The sequence below is a fragment of the Meles meles genome, chromosome 7 (genome assembly GCF_922984935.1).
Source record: "Meles meles chromosome 7, mMelMel3.1 paternal haplotype, whole genome shotgun sequence".
Classification (NCBI taxonomy): Eukaryota; Metazoa; Chordata; class Mammalia; order Carnivora; family Mustelidae; genus Meles; species Meles meles.
Genome location: NC_060072.1, coordinates 89279702 through 89302021, shown reverse-complemented (window position 1 = coordinate 89302021; position 22320 = coordinate 89279702). Strand labels below are relative to the sequence as shown.

At 45.2% G+C, this 22320-nt stretch overlaps 1 protein-coding gene across 2 annotated transcripts in view; it reads right to left on the bottom strand.

Annotated features, from left to right (window-relative positions):
- Positions 1 to 13198, bottom strand: part of ACVR1B (activin A receptor type 1B) — a 34704-nt gene extending 21506 nt beyond the window's left edge. Inside the window, exons 1-2 of one of the 2 annotated variants that reach the window (XM_046011721.1) lie at positions 13018 to 13129; positions 11625 to 11773 (exon numbers count right to left, since the gene is read on the bottom strand). Coding sequence is in view for 1 of the 2 variants with exons in the window: in XM_046011720.1 (XP_045867676.1) it covers positions 13018 to 13108 (91 nt within the window). In the remaining variant the exon portion in view is untranslated. Of the gene's footprint in view, positions 1 to 11624; positions 11774 to 13017 lie in introns of both variants that reach the window. The other variant, XM_046011720.1, reaches the window with a different exon arrangement.
- Positions 13199 to 22320: the final 9122 nt, after the last annotated feature.

Sequence of the window (22320 nt, the reverse complement as noted above, 5' to 3'; positions counted from 1 at the left end):
TTGGTGGCTCAGTTGGTTAAGTGCCCAACTGTTGATTTCGGCTCAGGTCAAGATCTCAGGGTTGTGGGATGGAGCGTCACGTCAGGCTCCCTGCTGGGGATGTGGAGTCTGCTTAGGATTCTCTCAGCCCCTCCCCCCACTAAAAAAAGGGGGCCAGAACAAATTTCTCACTAGCACAGCATTTTGTTATTAACAAGTCAGTCAAACCTTAACTAAAAACAAACCACCTAAGCAGATTTGAATGTGGCTCCAAAATAGGATCAGAAGGCGGTCTGTGGTAGGATAAAGATGCAAAATTGATTCACGAGAGAGTCTGTGTTTCGAGGAAGACCAACAAGTCCCAACTTGGACAGCGTCTGTCTAGCTGCACTTTATGGAGGCACTGAGGCGGCTAGGTCTCAGCAAGGACAACTCCACTACAGGCAGGGTACTGAGGCTGGCTCCTCTCTCTCTCTGACCCACTGGGAGGACACTCAGCAAGGGTGTGGTTCATGGGAATTCCCAAGAGCTACCATACAGGCATAGGCTCCTGGCCACTCAGCCCACTATTCTGCCCTAGACCACATCTCCAGAGGACCGGGTGTGGGACAGCACAGGGTGGTAGCCCAACCTTGGAAGGTAAGAGGCAAACCACAAAACATTCACATCTGTCCTGATAGATAAAGACCCACAAATGTTCTAAAACATCTTAAAGCTACAGTATTTATGACTTGTAGCTTACATTAATCACCCGTTGGGGATATAAAGCTTCACTGATTTCGTACCAGAATGGGGCACCGTCCTGTTCGGGTATGCTAAAACCTGCCTCTTCCAAAGCTCACTGGGCCACCTTCTAGGTCTGCAGTATCCACGATGAACTGCCCAAACCAGCTTGCGCAGCCCTTCCCCTTCACAACTTTCTGCTTCTCAGCCCTCCTCCTTCCAGATGACAGCCTCCATCAGACAGGCCAAACTGATAAGAATAGCCTATTACAAGGCATGATTATTTTAATTAGTCTTCCTTGGACCTTATCCAAACCCTCTACAGCTTCCTTAGGATAGAATAAAGACTTCAACTCTTGAGTCTGAAGAGCCAAAATGATCTTGGGGGGAAAAAAAAGAACAAAGTTGGACGACTCACACTTCCTGATTTCAAAACTTACTACAAAGCTACAGCAATCAAAACAGGGTGGTACTGGCATTAAACACGGACACATAAATCAATGCAAGAGAAATGAGTCCAGAAACCAACCTATACATTTCTGATCGACTGATTTTTGACAAGGATTTCTAGACTGTTCGGGGGGGGGGGGGGGGGGGGAACGCCTAGTTTTCAACAAACGGTCCTAGACAACTGGATATGCAGATGTGAAAGAATGAAGTTGACCTTTACTTCAAATCACATGTAAAAATTAACTCAAAATGGATCAACAGCCTAAATATACAAGTTATAACTTGTATTTTTAAACTTCAAATTAGAAAATAGGGGTAAAGCTTCATGACTTTGGATTTAGCAATGGTATCTTAGCATACCAAAAGCACAAGGGACAAAAGAAAAATAAACTGGTCTTCAACAAAATTAAAACCTTCCATGCATCAGTGGACAGTATCGAGAGAATACAAAAAATAGGAGAGAATATCTGCAAGCCATATATCTAATAATGGCCTAGTACTCAGAATACATAAAGAACTCATAACTCAACAACACAAAACAATTAAAAATGGGCAAAGGTCTTGAACAGACATTTCTCAAAAAAAGATACACAAATGACCAACAAGCACATAAAAAAATGCCCAACATTATCTCAAATGCAAATGAATTTTAAATGCAGAGTCAAATCAAAACCACAACGAGACACCACTTCACACCCACTAGGAAGTTCATAAGAAAAAGAAAAATACCCAGTGATAGTGAAGACTCGGAGACACAGGAACCCTCATACATTGCCAGTACACCACTGATCATAAAATGTTTTGCTGCTGCAAAACAGTTGATGGATCCTCCATAAACTAAACGTTGAATTACCATATAACCCAACAATTCCACTTTAGGTATACATTCAAAAGACTGAAAACAAGTGTTCAAACAAAAACTTGTACATGAATGTTCATAATAGTACTATGTATATAGTCAAAAGGTAGAAACAAACCAAATGTCTACCAAATAATGAATGGAAAGACAAAATGTGGTATATTCATACAATGGAGTATTATTTGGCCATAAAAATGAATAAACTATTGATACACACTACAATATGAATGAACTTTGAAAACACGATCTTTTTTTTTTTTAATTTTATTTATTTGACAGAGAGACACAGTGAGAAGGGAACGCAAGCCTGGCAAGTGGGAGAGGGAGAAGCTGGCTTCCCGCCAAGCAGGGAGCCTGATGAGGGGCTAGATCCCAGGACCCTGGAATCATGAGCTGAGCCAAAGGCAGACACTTAATGACTGAGCCACCCAGGTGCCCCTAAAAACACTGTGTAAGTGAAAGCAGCCACATACTGTATGATTCCATTTATATTAAGTATCCAGAAAACACATTAGTGGTTGTCAGGAGCTGGGTAGTAGAGTGGGAGGGAGGATGGGAAGTTACTGCTTAATGGGTTACCAGGTTTCTTCTGGGGTAAAGAAAAAGTTCTAGAGCCAGACAGTGGTGATAACATTATGAAGGTACTTAACACCACTGAACTGTCCATTTTAAAATGGCTAAAATGGTAAATTTTCTGTTATCTGTGTTTTACCACAATTTAAAAAATACCACATCTTTCAAAAACAGCATGTATAATATACTATCACTTATGAAACAAAAACATTTAAACACCTCACACATGCATAGGCAAAAAAAAAAAAAAAACCCTCTGGATGCCTGGCTCAGTTGGTCGAGCACATGATTCTTGATCTCGGGGTCATAAGTCTGAGCCCCAGGTTGGGTGCAGAGATTACATACATACATACATAAATGGCGGGGGGGGGGGAACCCTGGAGGTCTAGCGTTCTTCAGACTGTATTCTTCCTGAATCCCCGTGCTCTCCGAGATGTCCCAGGAATCTTTAAGCTCCACAAGGTGGGAGTCACTGCCCTGTGTTGCTTCACCATTTTCTCACTGGTGTCTAGCACAGTTCCTGGTAGATAGCACTGGGTTTAATACATCACAGCCTAGTAACTAGAGAGGGAAAGGGGCTCTGCCACAGTGGCTTTTATCTGCTATACATATGTTTCTACTGTTTATTCTTTTTTTTTTAAGATTTTAGGGGTGCCTGGGTGGCTCAGTGGATTAAGCCGCTGCCTTCAGCTCAGGTCATGATCTCAGGGTCCTGGGATGGAGTCCCGCATAGGGCTCTCTGCTCAGCAGGGAGCCTGCCTCCCCCACCCTCTCTGCCTGCCTCTCTGCCTACTTGTGATATCTCTCTGTCAAATAAATAAATAAAATCTTAAAAAAAAAAAAGATTTTATTTATTTATGTGAGAGACAGATCACTAGCAGGGAGGAGAAGGAGAAGCAGGCTCCCCGCTAAGCCCGAAGTGGGGCTCGCATGACCCGAGCTGAAAGCAGATGCTCAACTGACTAAGCCACCTAGGCGCCCCTCTGCTTTTGTATTCTTTAAAGAGTTCACTGTTTTAAAAAGACAAAGAAAAAAGAATAATATTGTTCAGTAACTACTGATCTAGACAACTACCAAAGTGTTTAGGAAAATCCTGAATCAGGTTAAAAAATGGGAGGTGTCTGCCACTAAACTGTTACAAAACAGAGGTCATGTTTGGTTCCCCTGATAGGGGTGAGGGGGGGACAGTAACTGGAAACTGACAATGTGCCAGGAGCCAAACCTCTAACCTAAGTAGAAACATCATGTAATGTTGAAGTAAAGCAATCAGATGCTACTGGTCAGTTAAAAAAAAGAAGACCCAAGTTACATTTTCACCCCTCACAATCATCAAAATTAGATATTTTTTAAATATTTTAAAAATACATTAAAACCAAATCAAACCTCTCAAGTATCCAAAAGCCAAATAAAGTCAAGTTTTACATATGTAGTTGGGTGGTACCTAAAAAACCGAAGAATGTACTGGTAAAACACACTTATGAAAAACATGTAAGTGACTTAATAAAGGAAGCTGTTTGTATGAGGAGGGAAAAAACCCAGAGACTTAACAATAAGACACTTGATAAGCTTGGTATTTAATTCCAATCTGGGAAAAGGTCTCGGAATGGGGTTTGCATAAGAGAAAGGTGTTTGAAAAGCCAGCTCCACACTATCTATTCTACCAACTGCCTTTCTGACATTATACTTGGGACAAACCCAACCCCAGAGAGTTGTTTAAACAAGTTCACCCTTAAGCCTCAGGTCTAGAGAATGAAAGCTTTGTTCTCACTCAAAAGAGACGTTTGATGTTTATGCTAAGGAGACCTGTCATTGCAACTTAATTTATGGCTGACTGTAAATACCTGAATATCTTAGCAAGGGCCCACCTGCTGCCCAGGAGAATGTCAAGGTAAAACTGGAATGAGTGGTGTCTTACTACAGAGGGTGCCTGGTGTTCCCAGGACCTAAGTGTATGGACTCAGCGGTCATATTCAGACTATCTAGGGGTAACTTGGTATTTCTCCTTTACTTACAGTTTATAATGAACATGTAAAATCATTCTGCTTTCTCTTTGTTGTATTTAAATAGACATATTTGTGGCTCATTAGGGCAGGGGAGGATGTTTATGAGTGGTATATTTGCTTCCTGACCTATTTACCATCCTATGGATGAGTGGAGAAGAGACAGTGTACGTCACAGTTTTGAGTGAGAAGAGGAACAGGAATGGTTTCAGGCAACTGGGACAATGAAGGAGAAAAAAATCAGCCAGAGCTGAGAATAAAACTAATGAGGCTGAGATCAAGTGCATTTGGCTGGAATAAAATGGGTAGGTGGTAGGATAAAACAAAGATGAAAGCGGTGAGGTAGGAAGAGAGCTTATCATGTTCCAAGTAACTCACAAATGTTTGTAGCTTTTTGAGTGACGAGGATTAAAAACTCCGTACAGAGGAGAGACTAAAAGTACAGCAGGACAGAACTGGAACTATTTACCTGGGATATTGCTGGGAAGATGGAAAAGAACTGAATGAATTCAATTAAACAACTTATTAAGTACTTAAAATGTGCAAGGCTCTGTGACAGGACAAAGCCATAGAAAGAATAAGCCAGTTCCGAGCATCCATTTTTAGGGGGCAGAGGCTGGGAGAGTGGGAGGAGCAGATGGACCAAAGAGAAGAGCAGAGAGGATGGAACCATGGACCAGGGGAAGGCAAGAGGACAAAGACGGTCCCACACTGGAGGATGGTCACTTTGGCTAAGACAACAAGGCTGAGGCCAAGCAAAACACAATGCTTATTAGGTTCACGGTGAACGGACAGATGCAAGGTCCCAGTCAGAGACAAGGATGGTAAGGGAGACGAGACCAGAGCAGACGCAACATGATGCCAGGCTAAGGGGCCTGGGGTTGATCCTGGAGGCCACATGAAAGCACTGGAATCATGAGACACAGGGCATACCCTCCAATGTTAAATCCAGCAACACAATGGATGACAAGTGGGAGACTAGAAACAGAGGCTGGTTAGAAAATTACTTTCACAGTCCTCGCAGGATATGGGAGAGTACAGGATTTACAGCACATGCTTTGGGAGTCCGACAGACATCAAGCCCACCACTGAACCTCACCGTGCCCCAGTACTTCACCTGTAAAATGGGGATAAGACTGCTCAGAGCAGCTGCACAGAATAACTGTCCTTGGCATCATACCTGAGTATTCAGTAAGCGTTCAGTTAACCAGATGCCTTTATTACTACTGTCATCCACTGTATGAGAAGGGTCTAAACTTCCTAGTCTTGTGGTTGTTTCAACAAAAAGTCCATTTGTGTGTAAACTTCTTAAGGGCAGGGACAGACTCTTTCCTCAGTATCTCTCTCACCATTCAGCTTGCTCTTGGATGTTAGAAATGAACACAATTCAATCTTACGGACCACAATTATAAAATGTAATATACAAATGTACACCAAGACAACACATGAAGATCTAGGGCAAGGCAGGTTCACCACGACTACTTAATGAAAAAAGATATGCTTCAGTTCAGATTCCTCAGCTCAAACACTGTAACCACCTAAAAAACTTATCTCCAAAGTACCCACAATCTCTCTCCTCCACTCACTCACAACTATCTAGGAAAAGGGAACTGGCAGTGGGTGAAGGCCACATGTAGTCAAAGGACACACATGCAGGTCCATCAATAGCATGGCTGAGTACCAGGTCTCAAGTCTCCCTGAGCCTATCTTGGGTACTTAGTTTCTTTCTTGCTTTCCTTCTCCTCACATATCCATCTGAGCCAACACACACACACACACACACACACACACACACACACACACACACACACTCACACACACACACACTCACCTTCACTCACTTTAAAAAACACCACTTATTTACTATCTCAGTTTCTATAGGTCAGAAGTCCAGGCCCAGTGTGACTGGTGCTGGCCAGGGCTGCCTTCTCCAAGGCTCAGACCTCTTTCAAGCTCGCTGGTTGTTGGCAAACTCCACTACCTTGTGGATGGAAGCCTGAGGTCCCCTTTTGCCTCCTTGCTGACAGCCAGGGACCACTCTCAGCTCTCAGAGCTGGCTCGCAGTTCTAGCCACGTGGCCCCCATGGGCAGGTCACACACAGATATTTACTTCTTCCAAACCAGCTGGAGCATTTCTGACTTCCTCTTCTGCAATCAGCTGTGAAAACTGCTTTCAAAGAGCTAACTAGTTAGGTCTATCCCCTTAGCTAAAGACCGACTGATTTGGGACCTTAATCACATCTGCAAAATCCCTCCAAGGCATGCTAGATTGGTGTTTAATAATTGGAAGGTGGTATAATCCAAAGGCAGGAGGAATGCTTGGGGGGAGGGAGCAGAGGGTGGATGGTGGTAGAAAGAATCACCTTATATTTATTGCCTATTTCACCTGCCAGAAAGTAAGCTTCACGAAGGAAGGCATTTGCATGTCCTTTTGCCTACTGTTGTATCTCTAGCACCTATAATAGTACCTGGCACATAGTAGGTGCTCAATAAATATGTGTTAAAGGAATCTTTAGATCACTATATATCTACTGAGATCACTACACATCTATATATCACTATATATAGATCACTTAGGCCACTATATATACATACCTATATATATTTACTTCAGGTAACTATATTTACAGGCTAGAAATGGGACCTCTCTCTATATTCAAATTCTGGTTCAGTGAAACATAATTTAGGAATCCTTGGAATTCCATATAATTTTATCCCTGCCACAATGATCTGTATGGCTTTAACAAAATACAGGTGATACTCATTTTTCAGAGATTCCATTTTCATTAAAGTTTATCTGTAACCCCAAAATCAATACTCTCAGTGCTTTCACGGTCATTCACAGGCATGTGCAGAGTGGTAAAAAATGTTAGTCCCCAATGCACATGTCCCGAGCTGATGGTGAACAAGGGGACAATGCTCTGCCTTCTCGTTTCAGCTTTCATACTATAAGTATGTGTTCTTTCCATAGTATACTCTGTGCCATGCTTCTCACTTTTTTTATACTTTTGTTTTGGTGGGTGGGAATTTTGCTGTTCAAAATGGCCCCCGAGGGGTCCCTGAGTGGCTCAGGCATTGAGCATCTGCCTTCAGCTCTGGTCATGGTCCTGGGATCAAGCCCCGCATCCAGCTCCTTGCTCAGCAGGAGGCCTGCTTCGTCCTCTCCCACTCCCCCTGTGCTCTCTCTCACTGTCTCTCTCTCTGTCAAATAAATAAAATCTTCAAAAATAAAATAAAATAAAATGGCCCCTAAGAATAGGGCTAAAATGCTCTCCAATATTCCCAAGCTCAAAGAGACAGTGATGTGCCTGGCAGAGTAAAATACATGTTATCAGGTAAGTGTCATTCAGGCTTGCACCTGTTGGCCTTAAGTTCAAGGTTAATTAAGCAACAATATATATTAAATAAGGTGTCTTTAGCCAGAAACACAACATAGCAAGGTTATGTACTGATCTGTCAATGAAAAGGTGGTGACCACTGGCTCACAGGAACCTAACCCCATCTTTCCCCTAGGAGCAGTGGTTCAGTATTTGCTAATCCAGTGTTCCAGGCAACTTTATAGACCGTAAGTACCACGAATAATGACACTTGACTGTATTAGCCTCCTTTTACAGATGAAACAATGAAGTTGAGAGAGATGTGAAATGTTAGCTCTCAGCACACTGTAGCACATCATTCTGTTTTATTTTCTCCAGAGCACTTAAGACTGAGAATTGTGTTTACTTATTTATCTTCAGTCTGAGCCACTGCTACTCTAAGTTCCATGACAGTTAGGGACTTAGGGATTTTTGCCCATCTTATTCTCTCAGGGTTGTTTCCCCAAGCCAAGAACCATTCCAGGCACATACCCAACCTAATGAATAGAGAAATCTCCTACATGCAATTGTACAAATATCAGGGATGACTGACACTTTAAAGGGAAGGGCAGTTACTTTCATTATGTTAAAATCAAAATATTTAGGAAGACAAATGCAGGCTTAGGATGAAGTGGAGAGAGAAGAAAGAAACTTGAAAAGATCCCTAGAGCTGCCTGAGGTGGCACTGTCTCCAAAACCCAGACAGCAGGTCAGATGGTCTGGGACGCAAACTCCACGGCTCAACCAAATGCTGGCAGCTCTACTGAGTAAGGGAAAGAGAGATACACTCTGAAATAGTATTTTTGCTTGGTGTTACATTTATCCTTGATGGAGAAGCCCGCAGGCAGAGAGACTAGACAGGAGTAGGGATGGTACCTCCGGGAGCCCAAGCTCAGGTCAAGCCACGCGTGCAAGAGACACTGAGAGCAAAAGCCCGGAGCAGATAGGTAGGTATCTGAACCTGGCCACGAGGGGAGAAATGCAGATCAGACTGCGGGTCTGAGGAGCCCATTCCTTCAAAGGCTTCAGCATTCCTAGTCTGGGCAGAAATGATGGGCTACGGATGCCAGCAGCACTTCCAGTGTCAGAGGGATGGATGAGAAAGAGGACTCTAGGATTTCCTTTTCATAAACACAGAGAGGAAAATGAGATAAGACCCTCTTACATCAACTCCTACTGTAACAGATGAATAACACAAGAATTCAAGACAAAGAGGCGGGATTCCAGAATTAATGTTCACCGCTGCCCTGAGCAAAAATTGAACAGTAAACAATAAGGATTTCGAAATTAAAACAAAAGAGCCACTTTGGTATTCTAATTTAACCTTCAAAAATAAAGAAGACTAAAGCACCACAAACTGAGAATTCCATTCCACCTCAACACCCTGTACTCCTGAGTTATTATAAGAGCAGACTGCAACGCAATTCAACTCCTGTTCCAAAATGCAACAAGCAACTTCGACAGGACATGCCGAAAGCAGCAGCACGGCTCCTCGGCTCCTCGCTTACTGATTCATATTTTGGTAGCAAGGTTACAATTAGCTCACCGGTGGAAAATAAACCTATTTATAACACGGCAGTCCACCTGAAAGACACAATCATCTAAAAAGGTTTTTGGAGGAAAATGAAGTGCAGTTTCTTCCTGTGCTGATTGCAGATTCCCAAGGTCCTTTTGGATGAAGTCCTCAGTCTAACCTTCCTGTGTTCACAGGCACCATTCCAGCCACCTCTCAGCCTCCATGTTCTTATGTAACATTTACATAGTGCCATAAACATACTCAGAGTTGCGTAAGAATTAAAACGTTGCCAAACCAATAAAACCTAAAGCAGGTCACTCCCTCCAGACTGTCTTTGATTAGCACAGGTACGCTGCCCGGTCTACGATGTAAGAGCCTGTCAAAAGACAGAAATTAACTTGAGGAAATCTGAAACGGTCTACAAAAAAATGCACAAATCAGAAGAAATTAACCACACTGTGGCCTGTGGTGCTTCTATCAATCCCAAGAGTATGTTATTCCATTCCATAAGATAAAAAGTAACCCAACATCGCTTGTTCCCTGAAGTCAGAAACTGTGTCTAAAAATACCCCCCAGCCAACTGGCTATCAGTAAGTTAGTCTCACAAATGTCCCAGTAAGAACTACACAGGCTATTTCCTTACTGTACAGGGGGAAAACTGAGGCAGTCACAGAAAGGTTAAGCAAGTGACTTGTTCAAGGACAACCTGTAAGCGAGCAAAGTTCTGGGGCTGAGATCTGGCTTCCTCCTTCCATCTGGCTCCAACCTTTAACCAGAGTAGCCATTTTATTATGTTTTAATCACATCTGTTCCGGGAGCTCTTTTAACAAAATCAACCAGAGATTCTTTTTCTCTCTACAAGAGTTCACTTTTACTGTATTTCAAATCCATGTCTACTCAACAAAGTTATAAGATTTGGCCTAAAATTGTATTTTTAAGTCTGTTCATAGAAATCCAAAATGTTCCTTTCAGAACCTCAAACGTCTCCCTTGTTCCTTTTGTCTTAAGAAATTTATGCCATGTTCTCCCACTACTAACTAATGCAACTTTACATTTTTAAATACTGATGTGAAAATCCCAAAGTGAGACCTTAAAACCAGTTATATTTATGAAATGGATGCTGCTTATAACATGGCACTCATTCTCCTTGTCACTGGCCTTTTACTAAGCTGCAGTTAATGCACTAATAGGAACACCTATCCCTTGCTGCCCTCATGTCATGTCCAAGTACCAGCTATCAGAGTTGCCTGGCTCAGCCATTCCTTCAGCTCACCTAGGGGAGTACACAGAGGAAGCTCAGGGGAGGAAAGCAATCAACTTCTTGTTAATCCCACAGCCTCTATTTTCCCAGAACTGACGTTTTACTTTAAGCCTTTTGCAACAGTGGTCTTGTAGCATGCACTATTGGCAACTACATGTGTCCCGGAAAAAACTGTAGCGTCTGGCCAAGAAGTTTAAAGGCCTTCGAGAATGTTTGCTGGACACACAACCTAATTTCCAATTTACCAAAAAAAGAAACTAACTCCCTATTATGCCCACCCATCCTCACCCTAACAAACATCCATTTTAGGAAGGTTACAAAAAATGAACTCTGCCCTATTCAGAACCAGCTGGATTACCAATTAAACATTCTTAACTAGGCTCACCACAAGAAAAATCCCAGTCACTACACCCAATCAACAGGGAAATAGCTGTTAAAAAAAAACCTAACTATATTAGGGACAGTATTAAAAATTCTATGGAAAGAATGTAAAGATTTATTCAGACACAGAGAAAATGACAAACCTGACGGCTGAGTCTCCTTATTTACTATCCTACTAGAGAAATAACATTATGTTACACATTCCAAAAACATGGCCCATAATAAGGCCCAGCAGACATAATTCACGAAAAGCACTATCTTACCCCAACTGTCAGTCCCTGTTCGTAGACCTTCACCATGTTTATCAGACCCCACGGCATATTACCCATGCACAGAGCAGCAAGACCCAGGAACACACACGAGGTGCTTAACAGAAGCATTAGCCAGTGAACAAAGACCCCACTGCACAGGCTACACTACTGGGAACAAATATCAAAGCTGGAGATAATGAACTTGTTTTTGAGACTCCAAAGTAGGATGATGTCTTTTCTTGTTTGTCTGGTTTATTAAAGAAGCCTGAACCCACCTGAGAATCATTATTTTTAGTGGAGAGGAGAGCCACAGAACACACACTTGATCTCCCATAGCTGGAAGGTTAGGGGCTGCTGAGAAGTCAAAGCCCAGGCTTTGTACATCGGGAGCGAATACAATCCTGATCGTCTCTCCCAGATCCATCTGTGGGTCAATAATCACTTCAATATAACTGCCAAATATAACCTTCATCTTCTCCCCCAATGCCAAGACACACTTCAGACGAGTCTCTTAAATTAAGTATTTTAGGGTTTCATGTGCTCCTCTTAGCCCCCAAAACCTCATAAACAACACACCCAGTCGAGTGTCCCACAGAGAGGTACCCACCTCTATAGTGAGAAGGGTGGGGGTGGTGTCAGGGAGCAGAAGGCTGTGGGGGCTGGAAGGTAAGGGGTGTGTGAGGGTGGAGGAGTGCGTGGGGGGGGCAGGGCTGGAAAAAGGGATCGTGTGGGAAGGTAAATAAGTACTGACCAAGGGCCGGGAAGTCGGTCCAGTGGTGGGATCTTTAAATAATCTTGGGGGTTGGAGAGAGGTTCTAGGATTTCACCTGAAAGGCATCCACAAAGTGATTAACTGAATGGGCCCCCTGGGGTGGGGTGGGGGAAGCGAGGTGGAAAGCAAATACACCTAGATGCAGATTAACCGTTCTGGAACCAGGTTTCCTAGGGTTAGAGAGATTCCAAAGCCAAGCTCCAAAAACGTTTAGGGGCCTGTTGGTCTCGCTTCCAACGGGCATGTGTATGTGGGGGGTTTTGCCCCATTGAACTCAAAGGGGCTGCGCGAAGGGGAAATGTGACTCCCTTTCCCAGAACATTAGGGAGGAAGCAGAGGGAAGCAAAGAGACACCCCAAATGCAGGTCCTGAAGGAAAGGTTAGAGACCCCTTCCCCTGTCATCTGAGGTGCGCAAGGGCTCGCAACATCAGGATACCTCAAAGAAGCAAACACCCATCGCCTGAACCCCTCAATCTTGGCGGGAGAAAAGGCGCCCCTTAAGAGCATCTGGAGGAAGGGAATGAAGACCCCCGCCCCTGGACATGCTGAATGGCAGAAGCACGGACCTCCGAATCTCAGGGAAGGGAGCCTGCACTCCCCACTATGGAACAAGGGGGTGCTGGGAGTGCAACCCTGAGAGCTCTCCGAATCCAGTTCCGCCTGGAAGACGGCTCGGGTCCCCAGGGGCCCCGCGTGAGCTCGGTCCCGGCGGGGCAGCCGCGCCTCGGAGGTCTGGGGACGCCGACCGCGGGTCACCCCGACTCCTCCGCGCCCCCCACCCGGCCATATTGTGCGCGTGGGGAGGGGGCGCGCTGTAGCCAGGGGCCGCGGCTCGAGGCCTCGCCCTCGCCCGGCTCTCTCCATCCCGGCCTCCGCCCCCCGGCCCGGGACTCACCCTGGATCCCCCGGGGCCCGGACCCGCCGCTGCCGGCAAGCAGGAGGACGACAAGGGGGAAGAAGGAGGAGGCTCTGGCCGACTCCGCCATAGTAACCGCCGCCGCCGCCGCCGCCGCCGCCGCCGCAGCCCAGCAGCGCCCAGCGCGCGCGCGCGCGCCCCCGGCGCCTCCCCTCCTCAGTCGGCCCCGCTCCCGCCTCCCTCTCCTCCGCCCGGCGCCGGCACGTGCGCTCCCGGCCGAGCCGGCGCCGCGGCCGCCGCGCGCGCCCCCGAAGGGCGGGGCCGGGCGCGCGCGGGCGCCCGCCTTAAAGGGGAGTGTCTCTGTTAAAGGGGTGGGAGGGGCTCGCGCCTCGGCCACCTCACGGGTGGGTGCCGAGCGCTCCGCTGAGAGGCCCGGGTTTGACACGCGGCTTCCATCCTGGCCTGCACCCCGCCCCGCGCACAGTTATCAGCACCCACCCCCCTCCTCCGCATCGAATGCCATACGGGTCGCGTGCGTGTGTTCCTGTTCCCTCCATCCCCACTGCTTCGCCTCAAGCCCCCATCACGTCTCACGTCCCGCCGGGGTCCTCGCAACCCGCCTCCCTGTCCCGCGCGGCCGCCTGGGGCAACCTGTGTGATCACATCCTGGGTGCCCCTTTGCAGAACAGAGCCAGGTTTTTAATGCTAGCGCTCAGTCTTGGGGAGGTGCTGCGCGAGGCACTCCCATTCTGCTGTTTACCTTTTGGTAAACAGTTTGACATTATATATCAAATGCCTTAAAATCCATACCCATGGGCTGGTATTATTCCTTGTCTGTCTTCCAAGAAATAATAGAGATGAGGACGAGTATGTATGAAAAATGTTAACAGCTGCATTTTTATCATCGTAAAAATCTGGACCCTTAAGGAGGCAGTAATAGAAATAAATAAATAAATTTAGTTATTTATCCATGGGATGGAGCATTATTTAGTAATTTTAAATTATATTTATAAAAACCAATAAGGTGAGATGTTTTTGAGATAATGCTAAATGAGCAAGCAAAATACCAAACTGTTTACAGTATTATTCTAATTTTGTTGATAATATATAACTGTATGGGGAAAAGACTGGAAAGGAATTACCCGATGTTATCAATAGTTATTGCCAGGATTTTTTTTTTTTTTTACTTTTTCTTGAAACACTTCAATGTTTTCTAAATATTTTACAGATGAACAAGTGTTACTTTCAAATTTAGAAAAAAAAGTACTTAAAGAAGGTTAACTGGTGGCGCCTGGGTGACTCAGTGGGTTAAGCCTCTGCCTTCGGCTCAGGTCATGATTCCAGGGTCCTGAGATAGAGCCCGGCATCAGGCTCTTTGCTCAGCAGGGAGCCTGCTTCCCCCTCTCTCTCTCTGCCTGCCTCTCTGCCTACTTGTGATCTCTGTCTGTCAAATAAATAAATAAAACCTTTAAAAACAAATAAAATAAAAAAGAAGGTTAACTGAATCAATCGCCCATATCTTTTTGAAAAGAGTTTGCTTTCTTTAGCTTGAGAAACAGTTTTAGCTCTTGAGGAGGTCAGAATCTTTGCAACCAGAGTTCTGGATCTGAATTTTCCTTTTCTTACTAACTGGCATGAATGCCTGGGCAAGTTTTTTAACCTCTCTAAGTACAGCGCATCATCATCCAAGATCTAGGGGTGGAGAGGATGACCAGAGGTGGGGGGCAACATTTCCCAAATGGAACCCTCATCTTCTAAGTTGTTACAAATCTGAAGAACACCCATCCTCACATCCAGAAAAAAAACAAGACTGCAGCCACACTCCTCAGACAACTCACACACAAACACACATGTGCAAAGTCTCACAAAGACGCAGTCTATGAGTTGGTTCAGTAGCTGCATGTGTAAACCCCTTATTTTTATACTGCTCTCCCTCATCACCCCAAAATGGTCACCCCCCACGGAGTCCATCTAACTGGTCTCTCAAAGTCTGCCCCACCCATTCTTAGGGTGTCCAGCTGTAATGTGCACAGTGCTGGGTTACTGTCTTAGTTTCCTAGGGCTGCCTTAACAAAGTTCCACACACTGCATGGCTTAAAATAATAGAAATTTATTCTCTCACAGCTCTGGAGGCTAGAAATCTGAAACCAGGGTGTCAGCAGGCCCATGCTCTCTCTCTCAAGCCTCTAAGGAAGAATCCTTCCTTGTCTCTTCTGGCTTCTGATGGTTCCCAGAATCCTTGGTGTTCCCTATCTTGCGGAAGCATAATTTCATTCCCTTGCCTCCATCTTCACATGGCCATCTTTTCTCCATGTATCTCTGTGTCCAAATTTCTCTCTTCCTAGAAAGACACCAGTCACTGAATCAGGGCCAACCCCAATCCACTATGAGTTCAAGTAATTTTAATTTGATTATATCTGCAAAGATCCTATTTCTAAATAAGATCACATTTATAGGTTCTGGGTGGACCTGTAATCAGGTAAGACACTATTCAATACAGTTACATTCACCAATCCCTGTGGTTGCTTTATTCCTAGACTGCAAGGTCAGCTGTGTACCTGAATATAAAGCCTGGGGAACCAGAACACTGGGCCGACAACCCCAAACCCAGCTCCACTGTCTCACTTGATAGTATTTGACTTTGGGCAAGGTATTTTGCCTCTCTAAGCCTCGATTCAATCATCTGTAAAATGGAGTTGATAATAGTTCTATCTCAGGGCACTTGGGTGGCTCAGGGGGTTAAGTGTCCAACTCTTGATTTCAGCTCAGGTCATGATCTCAGGGTCATGAGGTCGAGCCCTATGTCAGGCTCTGCGTTCGGCAGGGAGTCTGCTTAAAGTTCTTTCCCTCTGCCCCTCTCCCTGTGCTCTCTCTCTCTCTCTCTCTCTCAAGTAAATAAATCTTTTTAAAAAAATAGTTCTATCTCATAGAGATGTTCCAAGGATATCATATGTAGAGCATTTAGCATAGCCTCTGACACATAGGAAGTGATATAAAAAGAATAGCTATTACAATATGACGATTTGACCTTTACTGCAATCCTGTGAAGTGGTTGAGGCATGTCAGTGTGTGTGCAGCTTACAGGTGAGGCAGTTGAGACCCAAAGAAGGTGAGCAACTTGCCCAAGCCCACATATAATTAAGTGTTGAAAGAACAGCCCGCTGGTCCTGTGCTCCTTCAACATCATAGCATCTCATGTGTTCCCAGGGATTGGTCTCCGAGAGCCAGCTGAAGGTGTGGACATTAGACTGGATGGGTTGTGGGAGGGGTTAGTTATATCCTCACACCCTATTCCTGAGGGTTTGGCGCATCCCCTCAAATCAGGGCTTTCCCATGTGATGTGACTACCTTCCCTTTTAGGTCCTGAGCCGAGCCCTAGGGCGCTCAGTCTACTTGTGTGCTGCCCACAGCTCCTCTCTCTGACCATCCCTGAAGGCTTCAGCAAAGTGTCCATTTCTGTAAAGCTCCTTAATCTTAGGACTAGACCCACATCACAATCTACAAACTTCCTCTTTGCCTTGCTCTATCCCTTTGTCATGGGATTCCCCAGAGCTTACTCCCCGGGCTCCACTGACTAGACTGTCCAGTGTTATGGCTGCCATCTTAGTCACAATGCACCAAGACATTGTCATCTTAGGGGACCTGGCTCAGTTCACCTTGGTGAGCAGCAGACTCATTAATCTCAAGAAGGGAATAGCTCATCTTCATTCACCCGTTCTACAAGCATGCATGGAGCACCTATGATATACCAGGTGCAGCATGTGAAAGAGAGATAAGTCATGGTCTTTGCCCTCATGGAACCTACAATAATAGAGGTAAGTATTTTTTAAAAGACAACAACAGGGGTTCCTGGGTGGCTCCATTGATGAAGCTGCTGACTCTTATTTTCAGCTCAGGTCATGATCTCAGAGTTCTGAGATCGAGCCCTGCATCAGGCCCTGCACTGAGCATGCAACCTGCTTACAATTCTCTCTCTCCTTCTGCCTTATGCCCTCCCTGACCTCCCTCCTCTTAAAAAAAAAAAAAAAAAGGCAACAACATGTGTTTATGCTGTAACACACACTGGTAAAGGCTCAGTGGGGGCACTCAAGAGATATGGATGTCTCAACTCTTCAGGGACAAGCTGAAGAGGGGGGAAAGCTTTCACAGAGTGGCCATGCTACAGCTGACTCTTGGAAGATCAAAGAACATCCCCTAGATAGACAGGCTGGTGTGGGGCAAGGGAAAGCAGGAGGTGGTTCCTGGCAGACAGAGCAGTATGAATAAGATACTGAAGTAAAATTGCCTGGTATTTAGAGGAAGCATGAGCAGCCTGGCAGCACAGAGGGTGAAGGGGGTACGGGGTGAAGGGGGTGCGGGGTGAAGGGGGCTGGTGGCAGGGCAGACAGGTAACATTGAAGAGATAGATGTGGACGGATACTTGGAAATGTTATTTTCTCCAGTTTTCTTGGCAGGGTTCTAAGCAGGCAGGTTTTTGTGTTTTGTTTGTTTGTTTGTTTGTTTTATTTAAATTCAATTACCATATAGCATATTATTAGTTTCAGAGGTAGAGTTCAGTGATTCATCAGTTGCATACAACCCCCAGGGATTCAAGAGATTGGGGGTTTCTAATGTGAGAAGGGATAAAGTAAGATAAGGAACCAAGAATGTCTAGGATTTGAGAATTTGAAGCCTGATGCTTCAAGGGGATGATTAACTGAGGAGGTTCAGTGCAAGATGGGGTAGAGGCCTAACCTCAGGGGGCTATAAGTGAATGGCAAGCGGAGGCTTAGAAAGACTGAGAGTCATCTGCTCTTTAGAAGAACTTGGCTGAGGGGCATCCGGGTGTCTCAGTCAGTTAAGCATCCAACTCTTTATTTCAGGGCAGGGTTGTATGTAAGTCGAGCCCCACATCTCTGAGCTCTGCTCTGGATGCTGAGTGTGGAGCATGGAGTATGTTTAAGATTCTGTTTCCTGGGGCACCTGGGTGGCTCAGCTGGTTAAGCATCTGCCTTCATTTCAGGTCATGATCCCAGGGTCCTGGGATAGAGCCCGGCATCAGGCTCCCTGCTCCATGGGAAGTCTGCCTCTCCCCCTCCATCTGCCTCTCCCCCAGCTCATGCTTTTTCTCATTTTCTCTTTCTCAAAAATAAATAAAATCTTTAAAAAATTCTATCTCTCCCTCTGACCCTCCTCCTTCTCAAATATAAATACATACATACATACATAAAAGAGCATGGCTGTGATGGGAGAGGGAGGTTTGAATTTCCTTTCTCTGAGCAAACCCTCTGCTGAAGAAGCAACTCAAAATACTTAGAAAACTACCAAGGAAGTAAGTGAAGAATGCTCAAGTCAAAAACTAAGGAATAAAAGAGAGGAAAGCAAAGCTGCAAAGCTGGCTTTCACCTTGAGACCATTTGCATACTAGGTGAACTTGAACTTTGGTTTTCAAAGGCAAGCAGGATAGAGGGAACAGAAAACAAAGCCCAGGACTGCCCAAGGTGAGGAGTCTAATAAGCAACCATCTGCACAAAGCTGTGACCCAGGATGGGTAATAATATACTAGGTTGAAGAAAGAACTAGAAATAATTCACTCCTCCAGGAGATAGGCAAGGAAAATTGCCAGACTTAAACCTTGGCTCTAAGTGAGAATGGGGGAAAATCTTCCCTGAGAATTCGCAACCACAAGCGGGCTTGCGTGATTCAATTTCATTACAAGTTCACTCTACTAGTGTGATCTGAAAAACTATACACTATTTAGATTCAAATGGTCCTGGGCTGGTGGTACCTTCTGAAAGTAACTGGAAGGAAGAAGAGCAGATCATCTCTAGACCAGCCCACCTTCAACTTGGGCTACAAGGAATTCTCACAGACAAAATTCCAATAAATATAATCTCTGTAGTCAAAAATCTGAAAACAACTAAGCAAGGACTATAGAAAAATAGCAGTCAACTTAGAATACCGTATACAATAGCTCCCCCTATCCCCAGGGGATACATTCCAAGACCCCCAGAGAGACTGGATAGTGACAAGCCCTTTATATACTATCTTTCCCTATCCATAAACACATACCTATGATAAAGTTTAACTTACAAATTAGGCACAGTAAGGGATTAACAACAATAACAATCAAGTAAAGCAATTGTAACACGATCCTGTAATAAAAGTTATGTAAATGGGATCTCTCAAAATATCCTATTGTGCTGTACTCACCCTTCTTGTGATAATGTGTGATGATAAAATGCTTTCAAGATGCAATGAATGAGGTGAATGGTGTAGGCATTGTAATGTAGTATTAGGCTTCTATTGACTTTCTGACAAATGTCAGAAGGAGAATCATCTGCTTCTGGACCATGGTGGACCATAGGTAACTAAAACTGTGGAAAGGGAAATCACAGATAAGGGGGAGGGGGACTACTGGACTCATAGAAAATACCTTTCAAAAATAAAGGCTGGGGGTGCCTGGGTAGCTCAGCCCTTTAAGCATCTGCCTTCAGCTCAGATCATGATCCCAGAGTCCTGGGATGGAGCCCCACTTGGGGTTCCCTGCTCAATGGGGTGTCTGCTTCTCCCCTCCCTCTCCCCTCCCTCTCCCCCTGCTCATGTTTCTCTCTATCTCAAATAAATAAGTGGAATCTTAAAAGAAAAGACTTAAAAAATCTTAAAAAAAAGTTACATATGACTTCATGCATACTTTATTAATTGTCAGATATATGCTAATAACAGATTATATAACTTCCAAATTAAGAGAAGGAAGAAAATAGAATGAGAAAAAATAATCCATCCAGAAGGAGAAAGGAAGGAAAGGAAAAAAAAAATATTAAAGAAGGATGAATAGAAAGCAGAAATGAAATGGTGAAAATAAATTCAAACTATGTCCATGATTACAATAAATGTGAATGGGCTAAATAATCCAGTTTAAAGGTACAGATTTGGGATGCCTGGGTGGCTCAGTTGGTTAAGTGGCTGCCTTCGGCTCAGGTCATGATCCCAGCGTCCTGGGATCGAGGCCCACATCGGCCTCCTTGCTCGGCAGGGAGGCTGCTTCTCCCTCCGCCTCTGCCTGTGCTTGCACTCTCTCTCTCTCTCTTTGACAAATAAATAAATACATAAAATCTTTTTAAAAAATCAAGGTACAGATTTTCAGATTGGACAGGAGAAAGAGAGAAAAGGAGATTTCTAGAAGTATACACAAGGTCACAGAAGTGTTTGCTGTGTTTTGTTGCCTTAACAGGAAGGGAGTGATTGCAACTTAGACTATGGTAAAGGAGCCAAGAGGACCTTACTTGAGGAGCTTACCAATATGAAGAAGCAGGAATAAGTGATGGAGCCAGAACCCAGGGTGGATGGGGAACACAGCATCAAGATGCAGAGGTACAGGGAATAGCATTGGCCAGAGGCTGGAGGAAGAAGGTGAACCAAGGGACTTGATAGGCATGAGAGGGCCACCTGGGTGTTCTCAGTCAAACTGCAGTCATGGCCCTCTGTTGTGGTACAGTATGGTCAAGAGGGAGGATGGCATACAATGGTGGATCTGCTTGAAGAGAGTGGTGAGCATTTGGACAAGACAGTGTGGACAATGGGGGCGGTGTGCATGGACATGGAGAAGCAGAAAGGGATTGCCAAGATGGCACTGGGGCCCAGCCAGGATTGCAGGACACAAAGCTGAGGTCATAACAAGCTTTGGTACAGTTCTTCTGGAAATACTTAGCAGCCCCGGGTGAGAGCAGAAGAGGGGACTTTTGGAGGATGAAGGCGTAGGGAACAGGGTAATAGGGGCTGGTGGGTGAACAGATGGGACAGGGAGTTGAGGGAAGCAGCAGGAGTGCAGTGTAGGAATGGAAGATAATTGAATGTGACATGGCTGGTGGCTGAGGATGGGAGGCTGGCCAGAGGGGCTGCTGTGGCCCTCGAAAGCCTGAAGGCCCCAGACAGTGTCAGGGACCTGATGCCATCAGCTGTGTGCCATCTGTGCTCAGTGGTCCCATGAGATGGTGCTGAGCTCTGGTGTCCTTGAGGAAAACCCTCCCCTGGCTTTTCTCCTCCTGTTGCTGCTCCAGAGGCCATCGTATGATTTTAGATTTCTTTTCTTTAACCCTCACGCTGACCTCGTTCTACCCTAATGCCTCCTCGGTAAACAGGCCTTGTGCCCTCAGCCTTGATGATTCATACTTCAGTTTCTTTCTGAGCATGCCCAATGGCCAAGTAGGATGGTTCTCCTGGTCATGCTCCTTTTATCATGGACCATCTGAGCTTTTGCCTGCCTGGCCCCTTCTTCTCCCTGCCCTTAGTGAGGCCCCATCCAGAGCCTCAGACCACACATCTCCGGTACTGCTCGTACTTACAGGCCCTATCACCTGGCCACACTCCCCACGGTCCCCAGGCACTGCTGCACACCCATGTCCATGAAAGCCCCTTTCATTGTAAAATCTGCCTTCTGGACAGCATACAGGCGCCCCATTGCCCAAAACACCAAGCGAAGCCCATGACATTCTAAATCTAGAGGAGAGTTTAGAAATTATTTTAGTCTAATCTCATTTTACAGATGGACAAATTGAGGTTCAAACAAGATCAATGATTTGTCCAGGGTAGAACCAAAGGGGGCAGTTGAGACCTCCACATGATGAGAACACAACAACTCCATTGTAGAGATGAGGAACTGAGGCATAGAGAGATTAAATAAGTTGCGAAAGTTCACCCAACTAATCTGGGTCCTGATAGCTCTCTCGGCTTCTCTCTCCCTCTCTCTCTCACACACACACCCACAGACACACAGACCCCAAATCCTCAGTCATAGTGTTCCCCCGGCCTGGACAGCCCTCATTCCGTCTTGTCCATCTTGATTATGAGTCAATGCCACCTTCCCCTGGGTGAGTGCATGATCTGCCTCTGTCCACAGATGATTGAACAGGGTTGGGCATCTGAATCCAGGAAAAACAGTAAGTTGACTGGCTGACCCTTCAGTTTCTCTCTTGTAGGCATTGGAACTCAGGAGGCATAGTAACTGAGTCACTTAGATGATGACAGGAGCTACAGAGCACTACCTGAAAGCCATTCTGGTCAGGTAGCATGACCAGGCTGAATCAGGAGAGGAGACTGGAATGGAACAGAGGCAGAGAGAGAGAGAGAAAGAGAGAGAGTTACTGAGGTGTGTCTATGGGTATGTACATGTGCCCACATGCCCTCCATACTCACCCACTCAGTCAAATTATCCTCAACAAATAACCAGCCCAGTGTCTTCTCAGATTCCATGGGATCTAGCTGTATTTTTCACTACCATTTCTCTGAGATTCCCACGTCTTTCCAGGAAATCCTCTTTTCTACTTCCATTGGTTTGAGGGTGCTGGTCCTTGAAGTCTGCGA